At 37.7% G+C, this 21,398-nt stretch overlaps 1 protein-coding gene across 4 annotated transcripts in view; it reads right to left on the bottom strand.

Moving 5' to 3' along the window:
* Nucleotides 1-21,398, bottom strand: part of LOC105489066 (ADAMTS like 1) — a 950,014-nt gene that overhangs the window by 310,503 nt on the left and 618,113 nt on the right. For all 4 annotated transcript variants that reach the window (XM_011753701.3, XM_011753699.3, XM_011753700.3 and 1 more), the window contains one exon: nt 5,969-6,205. In XM_011753701.3, the coding sequence (XP_011752003.2) occupies nt 5,969-6,205 (237 nt within the window). The remainder of the gene's footprint in view (nt 1-5,968; nt 6,206-21,398) is intronic.

Raw genomic sequence — 21,398 nt, 5'->3', positions numbered from 1 at the left:
TATTTATCAAACTCATAGTAAGCACTCTAAATGCATTTGATTACTTAATCTTCATTCTAATCCTATTCTTAAAATTATTATCCTCATTTTGCAGATGGCAAAACTGAGGCTTAGGAACTTGCTCAAAGGCACATGCCAACGGGTGGTGGAGCTCAGATTCCAACCTAGATGGTATGATTCCAGAGCCTCTGTCCTTAACTACTCATACAATGATAAATTGCTTCCCTAGCTCAGCCCTCTCTCCAACTTCATCTAGTCTAGAATGATAATGAACAAATAAGAATCCCAGTGTTTCTCAGTCTGAGATGCAAGGTGAAGAGGGATAACACAATGACCCCCTGGGGATGATTATCAGATTCTAGGAGGGAGAAAAGGAAAGGAGGAGAAAGTGGTTTGAAAAGGTATATTCATTAAACCTATTGTTTTCATAATATTAACGACAGAATTACAGCTAGACAAAATCTCAGCCCATGGGATAAACTGAAGAAATATTGTAGGGAGCATAGTTAGAAAACGTTGATAAACACCAGTACTGTCTGACCTCTAGTCTGTCATTAACTAGCCATAGGCTCCAGAGAAAATCATACAATGATTTCCTGGGACTGGACTAGATGATCTCAAAGGCCCTGCTTTCAAACGCTGGGCTGTGAAGCGCTATTAGTGACAATTTCTGTGCTCTGGAAAAAAAAAAAAAAGAGTAAAGTAAGGGGTAGTAACTTTCTCATAAGGCAAACTATCTCCAGTTCAAAGAATTGTCTTTTATTCTGAAATTAGCTTCTTACTACTTTCTTGTGATGAACGTTTCAATTGTGAAGTGATGATGGGGATAGTACACGGTAGGAGTTCTCGTTTTGTTTTTTTAAAGTCACTACCTAACCAATTAAGAAGTTCGTTACTTTGTCACATCCTGGAAAATTTTTTGAAATGTTACAGAGTTATAAAATCTTATATAGGGAACCACTAGTGTAATGTATTTTCCAACTCAAAATTTTCAGAGTCTTCTACATTTCTACAGCACTTTACACTTTATTAAACATTTTCACATATATTATCTCACTTTGGAACACTATGGTCTAGGAGACAATCCATTTTCCACAGATTGAAAAATAGAGCTTAGGGAGGCTGCACAGTTCATTAAAGAGGAGCTAGATTCAAACTCATGTTTTATTTATTTATTTATTTATTTATTTATTTAGAGATGGAGTCTTGCTCTGTCACCCAGGCTGCAGTACAGTGGTACAATCTCGGCTCACTGCAACCTCTGCCTCCCAGGTTTAAGCCATTCACCTGCCTCAGCCTCCCAAATAGCTGCGAATACAGGCACCTGCCACCATGCCTGGCTAATTTTTGTATTTTTAGTAGAGACAAGGTTATGTCACGTTGGCCAGGCAGGTGTCAAACGCTGGACCTCAGGTGATCCACCCTTCTCAGCCTACCAAAATGCCCAGATTACAGGCATGAGCCACAGCGCCTGACCCCAACTCATGTCTTTTGATTTTAAATTCTGTCTGCTTTCCAGTCTAAGTGAATCTGGCCATGATAGAATCATAAGAAAGGTGTTTTCAATACATAGAATTAAGAAATCTGAATTTCTGGAAGACAGGACTTTTGTGTCTTTTAAGAGCTCTCCAGGTGTTTCTGATAGGTGGCCAAATCTGGGGACCAGTACCAAATGGTCTGAGCCTCTATATACCTGGTCTCACTGGAAAGAATAGGAGTTTTGAACTCAGACAGAACTGGGAGTCTCTGGGCAACATATAAAATCGACCTGAGCTTCCAGTTTCTTCATCTGTGAAATAAGGATAACGATGTCTAACATGCAGAACTGTGAATATTTGGGAAAAAAAAAACTACCTAGATATGGTAGTCACTCAAAAATGGAAGTTATTATCATTACTACTACTACCTCGTATGATGCTCTATTATTACCAGGTAAGAATTAGGTATATATCATAAATAGTGATGATTCTGGAATTTTCCTGAAGCAAATTTACAATAAATACATGTCACCCAAATTATTCTTGATCTCAGGACAGTCTCCAGGTCTCGGTTTCCTTCTCAATGTAAAAGCAGTATCTGTGAACTGCTAAGCTATCTTCTGGCTCTAAAAAGTCCAGGACTCTATGATTCTCTTTAAGAGTTAAAGATCCAGTCTTGAGAATGTAGCTCTTTGAAGAGTATTAAACAGCTATACTTGAAATAAATTAGTGCATATGAATGACAAATCTCTATAGCTATGTTGTCATTTTCTATCAAGGTAAGACTATGTGCAAATCCAAATATTCATTTACTTGTAGTTTGTGATTTATATCTGCCTATGCTAAAAAGTATTTGAAGCAGTTTACCCCCCAAAATTATAATAAGACAACAATAAAACCAGAGAAAAAGCTAAGAATCCCTAATGAATAGGGTAGACAAGGAAGAAAAGGGAAAAATAGGGCAGGGGAAATGACTTTTTTTCAGGAAACTAGGAGAAGCCATTTATGAAAACTGCACATTTGTGGGTGTATCACCTGAAGTCAGGAGTTTGAGACCAGTCTGGCCAACATGGTGAAACCCCGCCTCTACTAAAAATACAAAAATTAGCTGGGCATGGTGGCATGTGCCTGTAATCCCAGCTACTCAGGAGACTGAGACAGGAGAATTGCTTGAGCCCGGGAGGAGGAAGTTTCAGCGAGCTGAGATCATGCCACTGCACTCTAGCCTAGGCAACAGAACGGGACTCTATCTCAAAAAAAAAATAATAATAAAATAAAAGTTAGCTTTAAGATTACTGACCATGTTTTAAAAAAAAATAAAAATAAGGTTTTTTTCTCAATGTTTGTTGCCAAAGTCTGAAAATAATTATCATCAATATTCAGGTGCAATTCAAATGAAGGATTATTGTCTAAGTAGAATGGAATTCATATATTTAAATTCTTTTTTTTGAGGTAGCAGTGTCTTTCAGCTTTTCTTTTGCTATCTTCATCCTTGTTCTTCTGAAAGAGTACATACCGCAGGTAAGTATTTCATCTTTATTCCTCTATCATCTTGTCATCCTCTGTTTCTCTACTCATTTTGTAAAATTTAAATAGGTTTTAATCATGAAGACATAGGCTGTGGTGGTAGTGATAAAACAGAATCCAAGATGACATCCCTTACAAATCCATATTAAGTTGCAGTTTTTGATCCTCTGAGCATGTTTGATTTATTGCTTTCTACCCTCTGTTATAATCAAAATGAAAACTCCTTCCTGGTTTTAGACTCAGTTTTCTTTCTGTTCCTGCTATCATTGTCCTGGCCCAAGCTCATGCCTTGCCTCACTTCCCACTGTAAAAGCCTCCAGTGAAGCTGGTCTCTCCCTCCAGAGCCTTCCACTTCAAGCTTCTTGCAACAGTAGCTATAATAATCTTTCCTTCTTTCCTTCTTTCCTTCCTCCCTTCCTCCCTTCCTCCCTCCCTCTCTCTCTCTCTCTGTCTCTCTCTCTCTCTCTCTCTCTCTCTCTCTTTCTCTCTTTCTTTCTTTTATTTTTGAGACGGAGTTCCATTGCCCAGGCTGGAATGCAGATCTCCAGCTCACTGCAACCTCCACCTCCCAGATTCAAGTGATTCTCCTGCCTCAGCCTCCCGAGTAGCTGGGATTACAGGAATGCGCCACCATGCCCAGCTAATTTTTGTATTTTAGTAGAGATGGGGTTTCTCTGTGTTAGTCAGGCTGGTCTCATACTCCCGACCTCAGGTGATACGCCCTCCTTGGCTTCCCAAAGTGCTGGGATTAAAGGTGTGAGCCACTGTGCCTGGCCTATAATAATATTTCTAAAGTAGAGCTCTGATTATGTCTTTTCACCATTTAACTCTTTCTTGGTCATCCATGGTTTACCACAGTCCTGTCTGCCATTCAAGCCTCCATGATTCTCTCCCAAACTACCTCCCTCTTCTTACTGCATAGCTAGGTCTTATCTGGCTCTCCAGCCAAACTAAATGTCTTGTTAGTGCTTAAATGCAATCTTTGTCTTTCCATCGCCTTTACTACATGATTGCCTCTAACAAGACAAATAAATGAAGAACATAATAATAATAACCAGTCATTATTTCTATGTAAAAGTCACAATGCTTTTCAAATACAGTATAATTTACATTTGCTCCCAAATCTGTCATACTCATAAGAATCTAAGTTAAAGCATGTTTACACTTGTAACCCAAAGTCCAGTACTATCACTCCATATTTATTATATATGAAATTTATTCCTTAGCAACTAAGATAGGATTATCTTTCAGTTGCTAAGGTACATGAGGCCTGCTGGCAGGATTAGTTTAGGAAAAAATATGCCACATTGAACTCCCATGCAAAAGAAACAAATGAAACCTAATTTGCTGAGCTGTCTTGTTTATTTTGGTTCATTCAGCAGGGTAATAGAGTAGCAATAACATTGAACTGGATCTCAGGAGATGTGGAATTTAGTCCGATTTCTGGCATGACCGAACATACAGCTTTCAGAAGATCATGCATATTTTCTGCTCCTCAGTTTTTTCACTTCTAAAACGGAAATCTTCCTTGCTTTCACTCAAACAGTATACATACATAGGGAGTTATTATTATTTTGTTTGCCATTCCCTACAACACAGCCCCCTTACTAAATCTATTTGCTTTACAATTCTCTACTATTCCTAAAGTTTTTTTCAGATTCCATAATTCCATTTCAATACCACTAAGAGTTCCTGGAGGAGAAAGTAAATAGCAAACATCAGAAATGATTTGTTCAGATATATTGCTTTTAGAATGTTGACTGAATAACTCTAAGGCCCTTCCTAGCTTTAAAATAGTAAAATTTCACATTTGAATTTACACCTGAAATTCATATATCTCTTGTATATAAGGAAACCTTCAGATATGTTTCATCATCTGCATTCTCCTATATGACACCAGTTTCTCTGTCTCTGATTTTAAACTTTATGAAGGTTGACTATGTCTGTTTCCCTCTTGTATACATAAAACCTTGCCTGACATCTCAGATCTCTTATAGTCATGTACACTGTAGCTTTTGCCTTTACATCCAAATATAGATGTTACGTTTTAAAAAAAATGAATTTGAAACAAATTACTAAAACATATTTTATATTTCTCTTATATTCCTAGCCATGATATTACAGATTCTGAAGAGAGAAAATTTCAGCTGATATCATATTGCAAAAGGCAAATATTCTCAAAATTTTGTGTCTGCTTCATGAAATATAAAAGTATATAGTCAAATATAGCACACAGAAAACTAATAGCAACTGCTTGCTCCAAAAACTAGACTGGTCATCCTAATCCAAAAAGTGGACCTGAAAATAAAGATGGCAAAGACATGACAAACATACAAACTCTTACTCACCTTACTAATTTCCTACCTAAAGTAGACATTGATGAATGGATGGATACCAGAAATCAAATCTTTTTGTAACCCTGTTTTAAAGATTTAACCGACTTAAGTCCAACCTAGCTGGCTCTTTCATGACTTTCTTGTTTGAATTTTCAATACAATGGAAATTATAGTAAAGTAGCGAGTTTTCCTATAGTTTACTTGGGGGTTTTCGAATTGATCTTACCTGATTTATTCTGAAACTGAGTAAATGAAAATCAAGGCTTCTAAATACACACACACACACACACACACACACACACACACACACACACACTTTAGGAATAGCCAATATGGGGGTAATTTCAAAGTCTAGTACATAATTGATAAACACTATTCAAAAATTTTTATTCTTTTATATTCAAGTGACACTCAAGGAAGGAAAATTAACTCTAGTATACTTTTCCTTCACGCAATACAACGCTTGTACTTTTCACTGAAATCACACCTTAATTTTCAAATCTTTCACCATTTATAAACTCTAAAAAGTATAAATATGAATGATTCAGAGAGTGAGACTATGTAAACTATTTACACAAGACACTCAAACCCTCTGGACAAGTTGAATGAAAACAAATCAGCACTTACTTGGCATAAACCACTGATGCACATATCCAAAGATTCTGTATAGCAACGAGTACCATCTAAGACCTTAGGTGCTAGTTCAACAACCAGGGCTGTTCCTTTGGCTTGGCACTTGAGTGAACATGGGTTGTCAGGGTCATTAGACACAGGAAGCCATTCATAAAACTGGCCATGGTGCTTGACATCATTATGAGCTGAGCATTGCTGAGCTCGGAAATCACCTGCTTCTGGTGGGCAGTCCTGGAGAAAAAAGAGAGAAAGGACAAACAAAGGTTAAGAGGATACCCCCAATACGAAACCAGAGCAGCTATATGGTCTGCTTAGACCTTAGAAAGCAAAACAAATGTCCTGGTCATGACAGATGGAACTTATAATATCATCTCAGAGCTTATATAATTATTTGGCTTTCAAAATGTAGAAATCTGAGAAAGTAATCACCTCAAAATACATTTTCTGATTGAGTTTAAATGGAAAAGTAACTGGCTTGAAATAGATATTCTGATTAGTTGGGACATACATTTTTTGAAAGTTGTTTATTGGTTCATGAATTCTTCCACATGGTGCTATCATTTTGACTTCCTCATAAGTAGAATCTAGTAAAGTCGGAGGATTAGTTGAAATTATTTGTCTCTTTCCGTTCTGATATTGAGAGCTATGACAATTCTTTATTTGAATAACTAGCAGTAAAAAGTTACAATAATTTCATTCAAAAAGTTTTTGTGGAGTTGTAACTTTTTGTCTAGGACTTAGGCTGCATAGTATCTAGAATTAAACATGGGGAACAAAAAATACGAAACCATTTATATATGAATTTCTTTGGCTTAAGGCAGCATAGCAGAATGGAAAGAGCATGGACTTCCTCCTTAGACGAGCGGCTGGCTGCAATGCAGTGCAGAGTTATTGCCGTATTCTAACACAGGGAAGCCTCGTCTTGTGTTAGAACAGAGACAATAACTCTGCACAACTCTCAAGGTTGTTGTGAGAAGTTCATGAGCTCATGCTGGCCAAATATCTGCACAAGGAATATACTGAGTAGATGGTAGCTATTACTATGATTATTTAATGAGGCCACAGAAGACAAAGGGATGGAGTATTAGCAGATTCTCTCAATTTGAGTTTTAAATTATATTGTTACAGATCAATGGAAAAATAAGAATTTTTTTGATGAAGTTTCATAAAGGGCAATTTAAAATGTAAAACTATGGCTAACAATGGCCATTATCTAACAAATAATAAATCTCAGCAAAAGCAAGTAAGATTTAATTTTAAAATACCAAATATCGCCTATCCCTTGGAAAGGCTTTTTGATGGTTTATCTTATTCTACAAGCCTTCAGATTAAAATTTACTGTGGAAGACTGTCGTCGACTCTCCAGCTGTAGAAAGGCTTTTATTCTAATTTTTTGTTTTAAATAAAGGATTTCCATGTGGCCTTCAGCAGTTCCCTGTTACTGCATTATCATAGTGAGAGTTCTCTTATATAAGGTTTCTTTCTCTGAAAATCTCTTTACCTTTAAATAAACATTCTAAGAACAGGATTGAAAATTTTGACTCTTTTCCAAAACATTAGTGATACTATTAAATAGCATATAAAGCTCTGGTAATTGAGGGAGCACAAATTCTTTCTAGGCAATGTGGGGTAGAAACAAATATTCATTTAGGATGAACATGAAATTGTTCAAAATACAATAAAGAATGTAAAAGACATTTTAGGGTTAGTATTACGTGTTCTCAGAGTGAATAAAACATAGTAGTAAAGGAAAAGAATAATGTATATAACATAGGTATAGACACACAGGCACCCAGCAAGGCTTAACATTTGGAATATTGTCTGAAAAGAGTATGATTAAAATTTACTACTTATTAATTTTTTAGATAATAGGATGCAGTTTAAAATTTTAAAGATCCATAAATAAATAAATATGTGTGCTGCGCAGGCTATTGACTTGTTTATTTTGTAAAATAAAACAAAAACTACAACCAGCAAAACTATATTATGAATTACAACACAGGTAAATTGTGTCAAACCATGACATACAATACAAATTAACTTTATTTTATTTTATTTTATTTTTGAGATGGAGTCTCACTCTGTCTCCTGGGGTGGAGTACAGTGGCATGATCTCGGCTCACTGCAACCTCCGCCTCCTGGGTTCAAGCAGTTCTCCTACCTCAGCCTTCTGAGCAGTTGGCATTATAGGTGCATGTCCCCACACCCAGCTCATTTTTTAAATATTTTTAGTAGAGACGGGATTTTGCCATGCTGGCCAGGCTGGTCTCGAACTCCTGACTTCAGGTGACCCACCTGCCTCGGCCTCCCAAACCGCTGGGATTACAGGCATAAGCCACCACAACTGGCCACAAACAACTTTAAATGTTTAACACCAGCTCCTTTCAGACCATACGTTCTAGAGCACAGAGAAACTGGTTTAATATTAGCTCTTAATGAACTCACATTCCAAAGACAAGACTTCCACTTGCCTAATGTACAAATTCTACCAATATCTGCCTAGGCCTCACTTACTAACTTCTGCCCTAAGACAACTCTGTAACTGACAACTGCCCCCAAACTCTACACGTAGCCTTCCTTACATTTCCCCACTTGAGATATGATAGAGTCTCTGCCAAGGTTCTGCTCTCCCCTGCTTAGCATGTTTAATAAACCTACCTTTATATGATCCACAAGTTCCTGGTCATTGCATGGGAGTGTCTACAGTTGAACTGACAGTTTAGCAATGTTTAAATACAGTATTTTCATTTGATAATACATATCATCCCAGGAGTCACTTGATTCCTCAGTAGTACAGAAGAATTAGAGTACATTGTACTGAAGGTACAGAACTTTATTATACTGAAATACAATAAAGCAGAACATTGACGAAATTGTTTGAAATGGTTCCAAACTTCTCTTAAAATTTCCTTCGCCTCTTTTTTCTATACAAGTGAAACAGCTAGAAGGGTCAGGCTGAATCACCTCTGCCTTAATGAGCGGAAGATATAATTAAGAGACCTCTTAATATGAACCAGAAAAAATTTTCTCACTTTTCCTATTCTGAGAAAAGTGTCAATTACGTTTTTCAATTGATAATGCAATATCATCTTAGTACAGACAAAAAACCTCTACAGAGTCTCCTGTGATTCCCTTCTGTTCAATAAATTGTGTTGGTTCTTCCCACCTTTCCTAAAACAAATAAGACCTAAAGGCAGTCAAAGGTAAAACAATGAAGTTAAAATGTTAAGACCTTTAGGTTCTGTTTTCTGTGACAAACACAGTAAACATATTTAGACACATCATAGAGAATCAACATGCAGACAGATGTTCTTATTTGCAATTCATCTGTATCTAATGGCTTCAAGAACACCTGTTACAAGTTTTATGGTTTCACAACTAGAGAAATAGCTCTGAGAAGAATAACGCTTAAGAACATCTTTACTCAGTTTTATCACTCCTGTCTTTCCTTCCACCTATATTTTTGTAGGGGTCGGAAAATATATTTTGCTAAATTGAGAATGCTCTTAAAACCTGGAGTTCAGAGTTGGACACTGAACTTGAACCTTTTTAGTGTGTGAGTTTATTTGTACTTGGCAAAATGCAACTTCCTGTTTCAAGAAAAAGGACTTAAGAAAACTTATAAAACAGGTTCAGAAAGCTTCTTGGACATCAAATAGCTTTTACAAAATAACATTTTGATGATTTAAGTGTAAATGAATCAGAAACATATGAATCAAATTTCCCTTGAAATACGCATGTTTAAAAATTAAGGGGAAGAAGGATTTGGCAAAACATTCTTTGTTTGAACCGAAAACATTTCAAGCATAGTTCAAGACATCCATTGAACCCCTAATGCATCTGGGATCATCCAGCTGCAAGAGTGGAAACTCAAGCAGTCATTGTAACTTCTTGTTCCACAAGTATGCTAATACAAATGATTTGCATAGAGATTTACCATCTACAAAGTTTTTGGTTTTTAATTATAAATTGGTCCATGAAACCACCATACCTCCTGATCCTTTTGTGGGTTTTTTTGGTATTTTTTTTTTTCTTTTTGTGGCGAATGGGGTCTCGCCCTTCATTCTCCAGGCAGGTCTTGAAGTTGCTCAGACAGGTCTGGAACTCCTGGACTCATGCTATCCTTCTACCTCTGCCTCCCTAAGTACCAGGATTACAGGTGTAAGCCACTGTGCTTGACCCTTTTAAAAGTCAGATTCAGAAAATGATAACCTAACTGTTTGGAAAAATACTTAACATATTTTACTGGGCATCATCTTTGAAATATCAGCTTTTGGAGACATGCTTTTTGATACTACAAGTAATCAGTTTTAACCATGAGGGGTAGTTTTCTTTAAGGAAAACTGAATGTAGAATGTACTAAATATATATAATGTGGGATTTCTGCTCTCATAAAACCCTAGTGGTAGGAATAATAAACTTTAAATTGGCATATTTAAAATGAAGAATAAAACAAATGAATTATGGCTTAAATATGCTTACATGTATTTATAGATTTTTGCACTGAACTTGGCTCATAGAAAGACTGATGGAGACAATTAAAATAGTCAAAAACTCTAGTAGTTATATGGACCAAATGCATTCCATCCCCTAACAAGAACCCGGCAAAAAATACAGTGTGGCAGGGATGCACAGGACTAAAGACTACCACTTCTAGCCCCTCATACATCTCCAGAATTGCCATCAAATAGAAATGGAGCAAGAGAAAGCAATCTAATACTTTTTCTCTTAGTTTCCTGCCTATTTCCAATAAACTCTAAATACACCTGTGGATTGACAGCTCTGTGTCATGTTACTGGGCTAAGACTTCCTCACTATAAAAGTCTATTTTCTTTGAAATAATCACATGATCCCACGAATTACTGTATTTAGCCATTTAATATAATCATTTTCTCCTCAAGTGTTAAGCACTTAATTCTAATGGTGTCAGAGCTCTCTTCTTTAAAAGCACAAAAATAAAATCTGACCTTTTATTTGCTCCCATTATAATTCATAAAGTCCATGGAGTTCTGCCATATATGAATCCAATTCAAAACATTTTCTGGTTAATCAACTATCCAGTGGGAAAGATAAGATGGATCCCAGATGTCCCCTGATGATGACGGTAGATCGGATTACACTGTGGGACAAAGGAGGGTAAGCGTTCCCAGAGTTTACTCAACGGGTGAAATGTAAAAGATTCTATCGCAGCAGCTCAGGTGGCAGCATATAAAAGGTTTTTAAAGTGACTTTGAAAAATATACAGAATGTAGATTCAGGGTCAGGAGAAGCATTAATTTTTCTTTATTTTCATTCTTTTTAAAGAAGGCATTTTCCTTCAGAGAGACATACTTCTGCTTTTCCTCTGCCCTTAAATATTCAGTGGTTGTCCTATTCTATTAATTTTGTTGTTTCATTTAACCTATTATATGAGTGCCATGCTATTGATGCTTTTATATGTAGAATCAATATTTGTATCTGATAGTGTCAAGAACCTTGGAAATCATATTCAGATGACTACATGTACTGTAGCAACCGGAAAAAAAAAATCCATGCTTCTGACTTAATTTTCCTCTCTTAAAAATGTACTTTCAAATAGCCTTATTTTTTAAAATTATTATGTTGTTAAGGTTATTTTCTTTTGTCTTTTCTTATTGTTTGTGCTTCCTCCCTTTTGTTTGATTAAATCTACTGCTTGTCAATCTATTTTATTCATTTTTTAAGAGAAATAGATCCTAATTTGTTAATTCAACAATTCTTCTAATGCATTGATTTTTGCTTCCATCACTATAAAATTCTTCCTTCTTCTTTTAGTTTAAGTGCTGGAGAGGATGTGGAGAAATAGGAACACTTTTACACTGTTGGTGGGATTGTAAACTAGTTCAACCATTATGGAAAACAGTATGGCGATTCCTCAAGGATCTAGAACTAGATGTACCATATGACCCAGCCATCCCATTACTGGGTATATACCCAAAGGATTATAAATTATGCTGCTATAAAGACACATGCACACGTATGTTTATTGCAGCACTATTCACAATAGCAAAGACTTGGAATCAACCCAAATGTCCATCAGTGACAGACTGGATTAAGAAAATGTGGCACATATACACCATGGAATACTATGCAGCCATCAAAAAGGATGAGTTTGTGTCCTTTGTAGGGACATGGATGCAGCTGGAAACCATCATTCTTAGCAAACTATCACAAGAACAGAAAACCAAACACCGCATGTTCTCACTCATAGGTGGGAACTGAACAATGAGATCACTTGGACTCAGGAAGGGGAATATCACACACAGGGGCCTATCATGGGGAGGGGGGAGGGGGGAGGGGGGAGGGATTGCATTGGGAGTTATACCTGATGTAAATGACGAGTTAATGGGTGCAGCACACCAGCATGGCACAAGTATACATATGTAACAAACCTGCACGTTATGCACATGTACCCTACAACTTAAAGTATAATAATAAAAAATAAATTTAAAAAAAAATGTACTTTTAAACCCCATACTGCCTCTCCACACTGTCCTAATCACTCACTCTCCACAACAGTTACTATACAAGAAATACAGTTAGAATTGTCTAACAAGGCATATACTCTATCCTCCAACAACTGTGGATAACCACTTTATGATAAAAACATATATAGAAATTTACCAGCTACTGGATGATGTTAGAAAATCTTACCAGTTGTTTTACCCTCAAAATATTAGGAATCCTCAGTTTACTGACAGTAAAACAAGAAAAGATTACCATAAAAGGCTGCTCTATAATAAATGGATAAATGCTCTGGAAAATATATCCTCTAAAGCTTTCGAATTTTTTAGCACACCTAAGTAGATGGTGGGCTGCCTCTTTTAGATATTTTGGTCTTTATTACTTGGCTTTCTGTATCTTTTATTCAAAGTTAAAATGAAACCACTGAATAGCAAATATCCACTGATAAAATCCAACGTACTATATTTTGTTCTCGGAAAAAAAAAATCAATGTTTCAATTTCTATTTGCAACTCAGACCTCCTCACTTGAAACTCAGACTTATATACAGTAGTCCCCCTTATCCGTGGTTTTGCTTTCTGGGGTTTTAGTTACCCACAGTCAACCACAGTTTGAAAACAGGTGAGCACAGTACAATAAGATATTTTGAGAGAACGAAAGAGAGATCACATTCACTGAAGTTTTATTACAGCATGTTGTTATAGTAGAGTTATAATAGCATAGAGTTATAACAGTGTAGTTATAATAGAGTTGTAACAATACAATAGAGTTTATTATAGTGTATTGTTATAAAAATTCTATCAACATTAAATGTTAAAATTCTCTTTTATTATTATTTTTGCTAATTTATAAATGTGATTTATAAATTAAACTTTATCATATGTATGAGAAAATATCTATATTTTCTTACATAAGTACACACATACATTCATTGTATGTATGTATAAGAAAATATCTGTGTTAGTATCTATAGGGTTAGGTACTACCCGCAGTTTTAGACATCCACTGCGGATCTTGAAGCATATTCCCTGAGGTTAAGGGGGGACTACAGTGTACAAGTGCTCACTTGCCATCTGGACATCTAAGACACTGGAAACTCATCATGTCCAAACCTGAATCTCCCTGATCCTCCTCCTACTCTCATGAAATCTGCTCTCCCTGTGGCATTCCCCATCCCAGTCAATGTCAACTCTATACTTTTCAGGCCAAAAACTTTTTTTTTCTTTTGTCTGCCTCTGTTACCCAGACTGGAGTGCAGTGGCATGATCTCGGCTCACTGCAACTTCTACCGCCTGGGTTCAAGTGATTCTCCTGCCTCAGGCTCCTAAATAACTGGGATTATAGGTGTGTGCCACTATACCTGGCTAATTTTCTGTATTTTTAGTAGAGACAGGGTTTCGCCATGTTGGCCAGGCTGGTCTTGAACTCCTGACCTCAAGAGATCCACCTGCCTCGGCCTCCCAAAGTGCTGAGATTAAAGGCATGAGCCACCTCGTCCAGCCTGGCCCAAAACTTTAAAGCAGTGGTTTTCAAACTTAAACGTACATCAAAATCACCTGAAGACCTTTTTAAACTACAAGATTGTTGGGGTCCCACCCTCCAGAGCTTCTGATTCAGTAGACCTGGGGTGAGGCTTAATAATTCGCATTTCAAACAAGATCCTAGGTGATGCGAATGTTGTTAATTTGGCAATCACACTTTGATAACCACTGCCTTAGAGCCATATTTGACTGCCACATCCAATCTATCAGAACTATTTTTCTAGATACAAAAAACACAGAATCTGACCACAAACAAGTCCAAGGAGCCATCATGTCATGCCTGCGTTCCTGCAATAGTCTTATCTCCCTTCTGCCCTTGCTCTCCTGGAAAGTTTTGTCAACACAGTGGCCAGAATGATCTTATGAGAGACCCCATCATCCCTCAGGCCTATCACATCCTATTGTCCTTGCTCACTTAGCTCCAGTCACCCTTGATTCTTCTGGAATCAAGGTCCTGCATCTTCAGCGACACTCCAGGAACACTCTTACTTTAGGATGCATGCATTATCCATCCCTTCTGCCTGGAATTCTCTTTGCCCAGATTCTGAGGAGTCAATTACTTCACCTTTATCAAGTCTTTGCTCAAATATCACCTCTACAAAGCTTAGGCTGCCTACTCTGTGTAAAACTGCGATCCCACTCCCACTGCTGATTCGTCTTTATCCCGCTCAACTTTCCTTTTTCCTGTAACACTTAGTCACCTTCAAGTATATCAGATAATTTACTCATCTACTGTGCTTAATATTTTATTGTCTGTCTTCTTCTGCTACAGCAGAACCTCTAGAAGGACAGCAATCTTTTCCCATTTGGCTTTCTGTTACATACCAGGTACTCAAATATTTGTTGAAAGAATGACTAATACATTGAATAAAGGAAACAGAGGTCATATTTTTTATTGTGGGAACTCCAGTTCTGCTTTCATAAGTCTTGCAGGAATTTAAATCTTAGTTTTCTAATTGATGGAATATCTAATTTTTTTCTTTCTTTCAAAAAAATTTATGAGAATACATTTACAAGAATACTAATACATTTCAGACACTAGGAAATTTGGTTAGGGAGTCTTGCCTAGTTTCTGAATAGGCAGATTGATATTTCCTTCTCCATGTAAACAAATTTAATAGGCCAATATTAAGAAACATAAAATGTGCTGAAATCATTTATTATTTAAAAAATAGCCAGACATTTGTAAATTTCATATAACATTTAATGTTATACGCACACACTATAAAGTACTCATGTTAAGGTACCAAGCTTTAACCCCCAAATTTTGGCCACCTGATTATACTAACATCAAAATTATCATCAAAAACATTTATTTGTGCAAGACTCAGCTGCCATGTAAAATGAAATTAAACAGACATAGTTGCTGCCCTGTCTAGACAGTCTGTGTGGAGACAACTCTGTTATATTTTAAAAGCATAATATTTAAATCTCTAACACATCACTATAAGTGCAAAGAACAGAAAATGGGGTCAGTTTTGGAGGGTGGTGCCATAGTAGGTAAAGGCTGTTCTTGGCTAATTTTCCCTCCTTTTTGAAAAGGCCAACAGGGTTTTTTTTTTTTTTTCAAAACTAGGATTAAATGGCTCAGGGCACCATATTTTCATGTATACTGGATATAGTTTAAAACTCATTGTTTTTGTTCTTTTTCCTGGTGCAAAAGGTTCACAGATTTATTTTACTTTTCCCTCAAACTCTCAAGTCTTTTGGAAAATAACATATTCAAGGGAAATGAGTGTTTGTGAAAATTAGTCATTAACCATCTTAATGCCTCACTGTGGATCAAGTTCATGCTCAGTGTAAGTATACCTTTACAAATCTATGACCTTGAAAAGAATATGGAACTCTTTCTGATTTATTCAAACTTTGGGTGTGCCCTACTACGTGTTTACTAAAAGAACACTAGTTACAGGCATATTAAACAGCTTTGAACTGTTCCAATGTCTTCATTCAGGTCCAGACATAAAAGACATGAAATGTGTGACATAATGAATCATCAACCCCCGCCTTCCTTGCTCTATTATAGCTTGTTATCTGAAAACAAATGCTTCGCCAGGCTAGTTTTTAATGTCTCCAGGCATCTGAGAGTTGATCTAAGTAAAAACATTTAGTTTTAAAAGTTCTTTTTTTTTTTCCTTTGGGTAGCTTTTATTTCAGTGCTTTTACTTTTTCTCCTTTGAAGAATGCAGACGTTTGGAATCCAGCTCCCTAGAGGTATTTCTAAGACTCTAAGGTTGTAGTTTGTCATTTTAGAGTCTTAAATTCTCTCAATTTTGAAAATATTCATTCCTTGAGGCTTTTTATTATTTTTAGTCCCTTTCTTTGAATTCACTCCAATGTAGCAGTATCTTTTCTTAAATCAGCATTTCTGACCTTTTATTATTTTTTATTTTAGTCTAAAATAAGTGTTCTCTCCCACCTCCTTAAAATGAGCATACCTGAAGGAGTACTTCATAATCCTTTTGTACCATGGCATACAATTTCATTTTACAAGCACACAATTATACAGTGCTTTGTTTTTAGACTGCATTTACCAAAATATTTGTGGTGGAAAGTCAGGTCGTGAAAAGGACTAGTATAAGGGAGATATTTCAGCACATAAATTCCTCATCACTATTCCTTGGGTCTGTTGCAAAACAAGTTCCTTATGTTTCTATTTACAAGTGAGGTGGGGGCTGGCAAGATGGCAGAATAGGAACAGCTGCGGTCTGTAGCGCCCAGCAAGATCAACACAGAAGGCAGGTGATTTCCGCATTTCCAACTGAGGTACCCAGCTCATCTCACTGGGACTGGTTAGACAGTAGGTACAGCCCATGGAGGGCGAGCCGAAGCAGGATGGTGCGTTGCCTCACTCGGGAAGTGCAAGGAGTTGAGGAACTCCCTTCCCTACCCAAGGGAAGCCATGAGACACTGCGTGAGGGACGGTGCTATCTGGCCCAGACAGTATGCTTTTCCCACAGTCTTCGCAACGCCCAGACAGGGATATTCTCTCAGGTGCCTACGCCACCCTGGTCCAGGGTTTCAAGCACAAAAGTGGGCAGCTGTTTGGGCAGACCCCAAGCTAGCTGCAGGAGTTTTTTTTCATTCCCCAATGGCACCTGGAACATCAGCGTGACAGAAGCATTCACTCCCCTGAAAAGGGAGGCCAAAGCCAGGGAGCCAAGTGGTCTAGCTCAGCAGATGCCACCCCCATGGAGTCCAGCAAGCTAAGATCCACTGGCTTGAAATTCTCGCTGGCAGCACAGGAGTCTGAAGTCGACCTGAAATGCTTGAGCTTGGTGGGGGGAAGGGCGTCCACCATTACCAAGGCTTGAGTAGACAGTTTTCCACTTACAGTGTAAAGAAAGCCCCTGGAGCTTTGAACTGGGCAGAGCCCACCACAGCTACTCAAAGCCGCTGTAGCCAGACTGCCTCTCTAGATTTCTCCTCTCTGGGCAGGGCATCTCTGAAGGAAAGGCAGTAGCCCCAGTCAGGGGCTTACAGATCAAACTCCCATCTCCCTGGGACAGAGCACCTGGGGGAATGGCAGGCTGTGGGTGAAGCTTCAGCAGACTTAAACGTTCCTGCTTGCTGGCTCTAAAGAGAACAGCAGATCTCCCAGCACAGCGCTAGAGCTCTACTAAGGGACAGGCTGCCTCCTGAAGTGGGTCCCTAACCCTGTGCCTCTTGACGGAGAGACACCTCTCAGCAGCAGTCAACAGACACCTCATATAGGAGAGCTCCAGCTGGCATCTGGTGGGTGCCCCTCTGGGATGAAGCTTCCAGAGGAAGCAACAGGCAGCAATCTTTGCTGATCTGTAGCCTCCGCTGCTGATACCTAGGCAAACACGGTCTGGAGTGGACCTCCAGTAAACTCCAACAGACCTGCAGCAGAGGGGCCTGACTATTAGAGGAAAACTAACAAACAGAAAGGAATAGTATCATCATCAACAAAAAGGACGTCCACACCAAAACCCCATCCAGTCACCAAAATCAAAGACCAAAGGTAGATAAATCCATAAAGATGAGGAAAAACCAATGCAAAAAGACTGAAAATTCCAAAAACAAGAATGCCTCTTCTCCTCCAAAGGATCACAACTCCTTGCCAGCATGGGAACAAAACTGGACAGGGAATGAGTTTGATGTATTGACAGAAGTAGGCTTCAGAAGGTGGGTAATAACAAACTCCTCCGAGCTAAAGGAGCATGTTCTAACCCAATGCAAGGAAGCTAAGAACCTTGAAAAATGTTAGACAAATTGCTAACTAGAATAGCCAGTTTAGAGAAGAACATAAATGATCTTATGGAGCTGAAAAACAGAGCACGAGAACTTCGTGAAGCATACACAAGTATCAATAGCCGAATTGATTAAGTGGAAGAGAGGATATCAAAGATGGAAGATCATCTCAATGAAATAAACTGTGAAGACAAGATTAGAGAAAAAAGAATAAAAAGGAATGAACAAAGCCTCCAACAAATATGCGACTATGTGAAAAGACCAAACCTATGTTTGATTGGTGTACCTGAAAGTGACGGGGAGAATGGAACAAACTAGAAAACACTCTTCAAGATATTATCCAGGAGACTTCCCCAACCTAACAAGACAGGCCAACATTCAAATTCGGGAAATACAGAAAACATCACAAAGATACTCCACAAGAAATGGAACCTCAAGACACATAATCATCAGATTCAGCAAGGTTGAAATGAAGGAAAAATTGTTAAGGGCAGTCAGAGAGAAAGGTAGGGTACTGACAAAGGGAAGCCCATCAGACTAGCAGCAGATCTCTCTGCAGAAACCCTACAAGCCAGAAGAGAGTGGGGGCCAATATTCAACATTCTTAAAAGAATTTTCAACTCAGAATTTCATATCCAAACTAAGCTTCATAAGTGAAGAAGAAATAAAATCCTTTACAGACCAGCAAATGCTGAGGGATTTTGTCACCACCAGGCCTGCCTTACAAGAGCTCCTGAAGGAAGCACTAAATATGGAAAGAAAAAACTGGTACCAGCCACTGCAAAAACATACCAAATTGTAAAGACCATTTACACTATGAAGAAACTGCATCAACTAATGGGCAAAATAACCAGCTGGCATCATAATGACAGGATCAAATTTACACATAACAATATTAACCTTAAATGTAAATGGACTAAATGCCCCTATTAAAAGACACAGACTGGCAAATTGGATAGAGTCAAGACCCATCAGTGTGCTGTATTCAGGAGACCCATCTCGTATGCAAGGACACATATAGGCTCAAAATAAAGAGGTGGAGGAATATTTACCAAGCAAATAGAGAGCAAAAAAAGCAGGGGTACAATCCTAGTCTTGGAGAAAACAGACTTTAAACCAACAAAGATCAAAACAAACAAAGAAGGGCATTACATAACGGTAAAGTGATCAATGCAACAAGAAGAGCTAACTATCCTAAATATATATGCACCCAATTCAGGAGCACCCTGATTCATAAAGTTCTTAGAGATCTACAAAGAGACTTAGAATCCCACACAATAATATTGGGAGATTTTAACACCCCATTGACAATATTAGACAGATCAACAAGACAGAAAATTAACAAGGATATTCAGGACTTGAACTCAGCTCTGGACCAAGCGGACCTAATAGACATCTACAGAAGCCTCCACCCCAAATCAACAGTATATACATTCTTCTCAGCATCACATCCCACTTAGTCTAAAATTGACCATATAATTGGAAGTAAAACACTCCTCAGCCAATGCAAAAGAACGGAAATCTTAACAGTCTCTTAGACCACAGTGCAATCAAGTTAGAACTCAAGATTAAGAAACTCACTCAAAACTGCACAACTACATGGAAACTGAACAGCCTGCTCCTGAATAACTACTGGGTAAATAACGAAATTAAGGCAGAAATAAATAAGTTCTTTGAAACCAGTGAGAACAAAGAGACAACATACTAAAATCTCTGGGATACAGCTAAAGTACTGTTTAGAGGGAAATTTATAGCACTAAATGCCCACAGGAGAAAGTGGGAAAGATCTAATCGACACCCTAACATCACAATTACAAGATCTAGGGAAGCAAGAGCAAACAGGAATGGATTTCAAAACAGGATCAGGAATTCAAAAGCTAGCAGAAGATAAGAAATAACTAAGATCAGGGCAGAACTGAAAAAGACGGAGACACAAAAAACCCTTCAAAAAAAAAAAAAATCAATGAATCCAGGAGCTGTTTTTTTTTCTTTCTTTTTTTTCTTTTTAAAGATTAACAAAACAAAATAGAGCACTAGCCAGACTAATAAAGAAGAAAAGAGAGAAGAACCAAATAGACACAATAAAAAATGATAAAGGGGATATCATCACTGATCCCACAGAAATACAAACTACCATCAGAGAATAATATAAACACCTCTATGCAAATAAACTAGAAAACCTAGCAGAAAAGGATAAATTTCTGGATACATACACCCTCCCAAGACTAAACCAGGAAGAATTTGAATCCCTGAATAGGCCAATAACAAGTTCTGAAACTGAGGCAGTAATTAATAGCCTAACAACCAAAAAAAACCCAGGACCAGACCACAGCCAAATTCTACCAGAGGTACAAAGAGGAGCTGGTACCATTCCTTCTGAAACTATTCCAAACAACAGAAAAAGAGGGACTCCTTCCTAACTCATTTTATGAGGCCAGCATCATCCTGATACCAAAACCTGGCAGATAAACAACAACAAAAGAAAATTTCAGGCCAATATCCCTGATGAACATCGATGTGAACATCCTCAACAAAATACTGGCAAACTGAATCCAGCAGCACATAAAAAGTCTTATCCATCATGAACAAGTCAGCTTCATCCCTGGGATGCAAGACTGGTTCAACATACATAAATGAATAAATGTAATCCATCACATAAACAGAACCAATGACAAAAACCACATGATTGTCTCAATAGATGCAGAAAAGGCCTTCAATAAAATTCTACACCCCTTCATGCTAAAAACTCTCAATAAACTAGGTATTGATGGAACATATCTAAAAATAATAAGAGTTATTTATGACAAACCCACAGCCAATATCATACTTAATGGGCAAAAGCTGGAAGCATTACCTTTCAAAACTGGCACAAGACAAGCATGCCCTCTCTCATCACTTCTATTCAACATAATATTCGAAGTTCTGGCCTGGGCAATCAGGCAAGAGAAAGAAATAAAGGGTATACAAATATAGGAAGAAGGGAAGTCAAATTGTCTCTTTTGCAGATTACATAATTGTATATTTAGAAAATCCCACTGTTGCCAGGAGCGGTGGCTCATGCCTGTAATCCCAGCACTTTGGGAGGCCAAGGCGGGCAGATCACGAGGTCAGGAGATCAAGACCATCCTGGCTAACACTGTGAAACCCCATCTCTACTAAAAATACAAAAAAATTAGCCGGGCGTGG

The sequence above is a fragment of the Macaca nemestrina genome, chromosome 14 (assembly GCF_043159975.1).
Source record: "Macaca nemestrina isolate mMacNem1 chromosome 14, mMacNem.hap1, whole genome shotgun sequence".
Lineage (NCBI taxonomy): Eukaryota > Metazoa > Chordata > Mammalia > Primates > Cercopithecidae > Macaca > Macaca nemestrina.
This window is presented reverse-complemented; position numbering and strand designations above follow the sequence as displayed.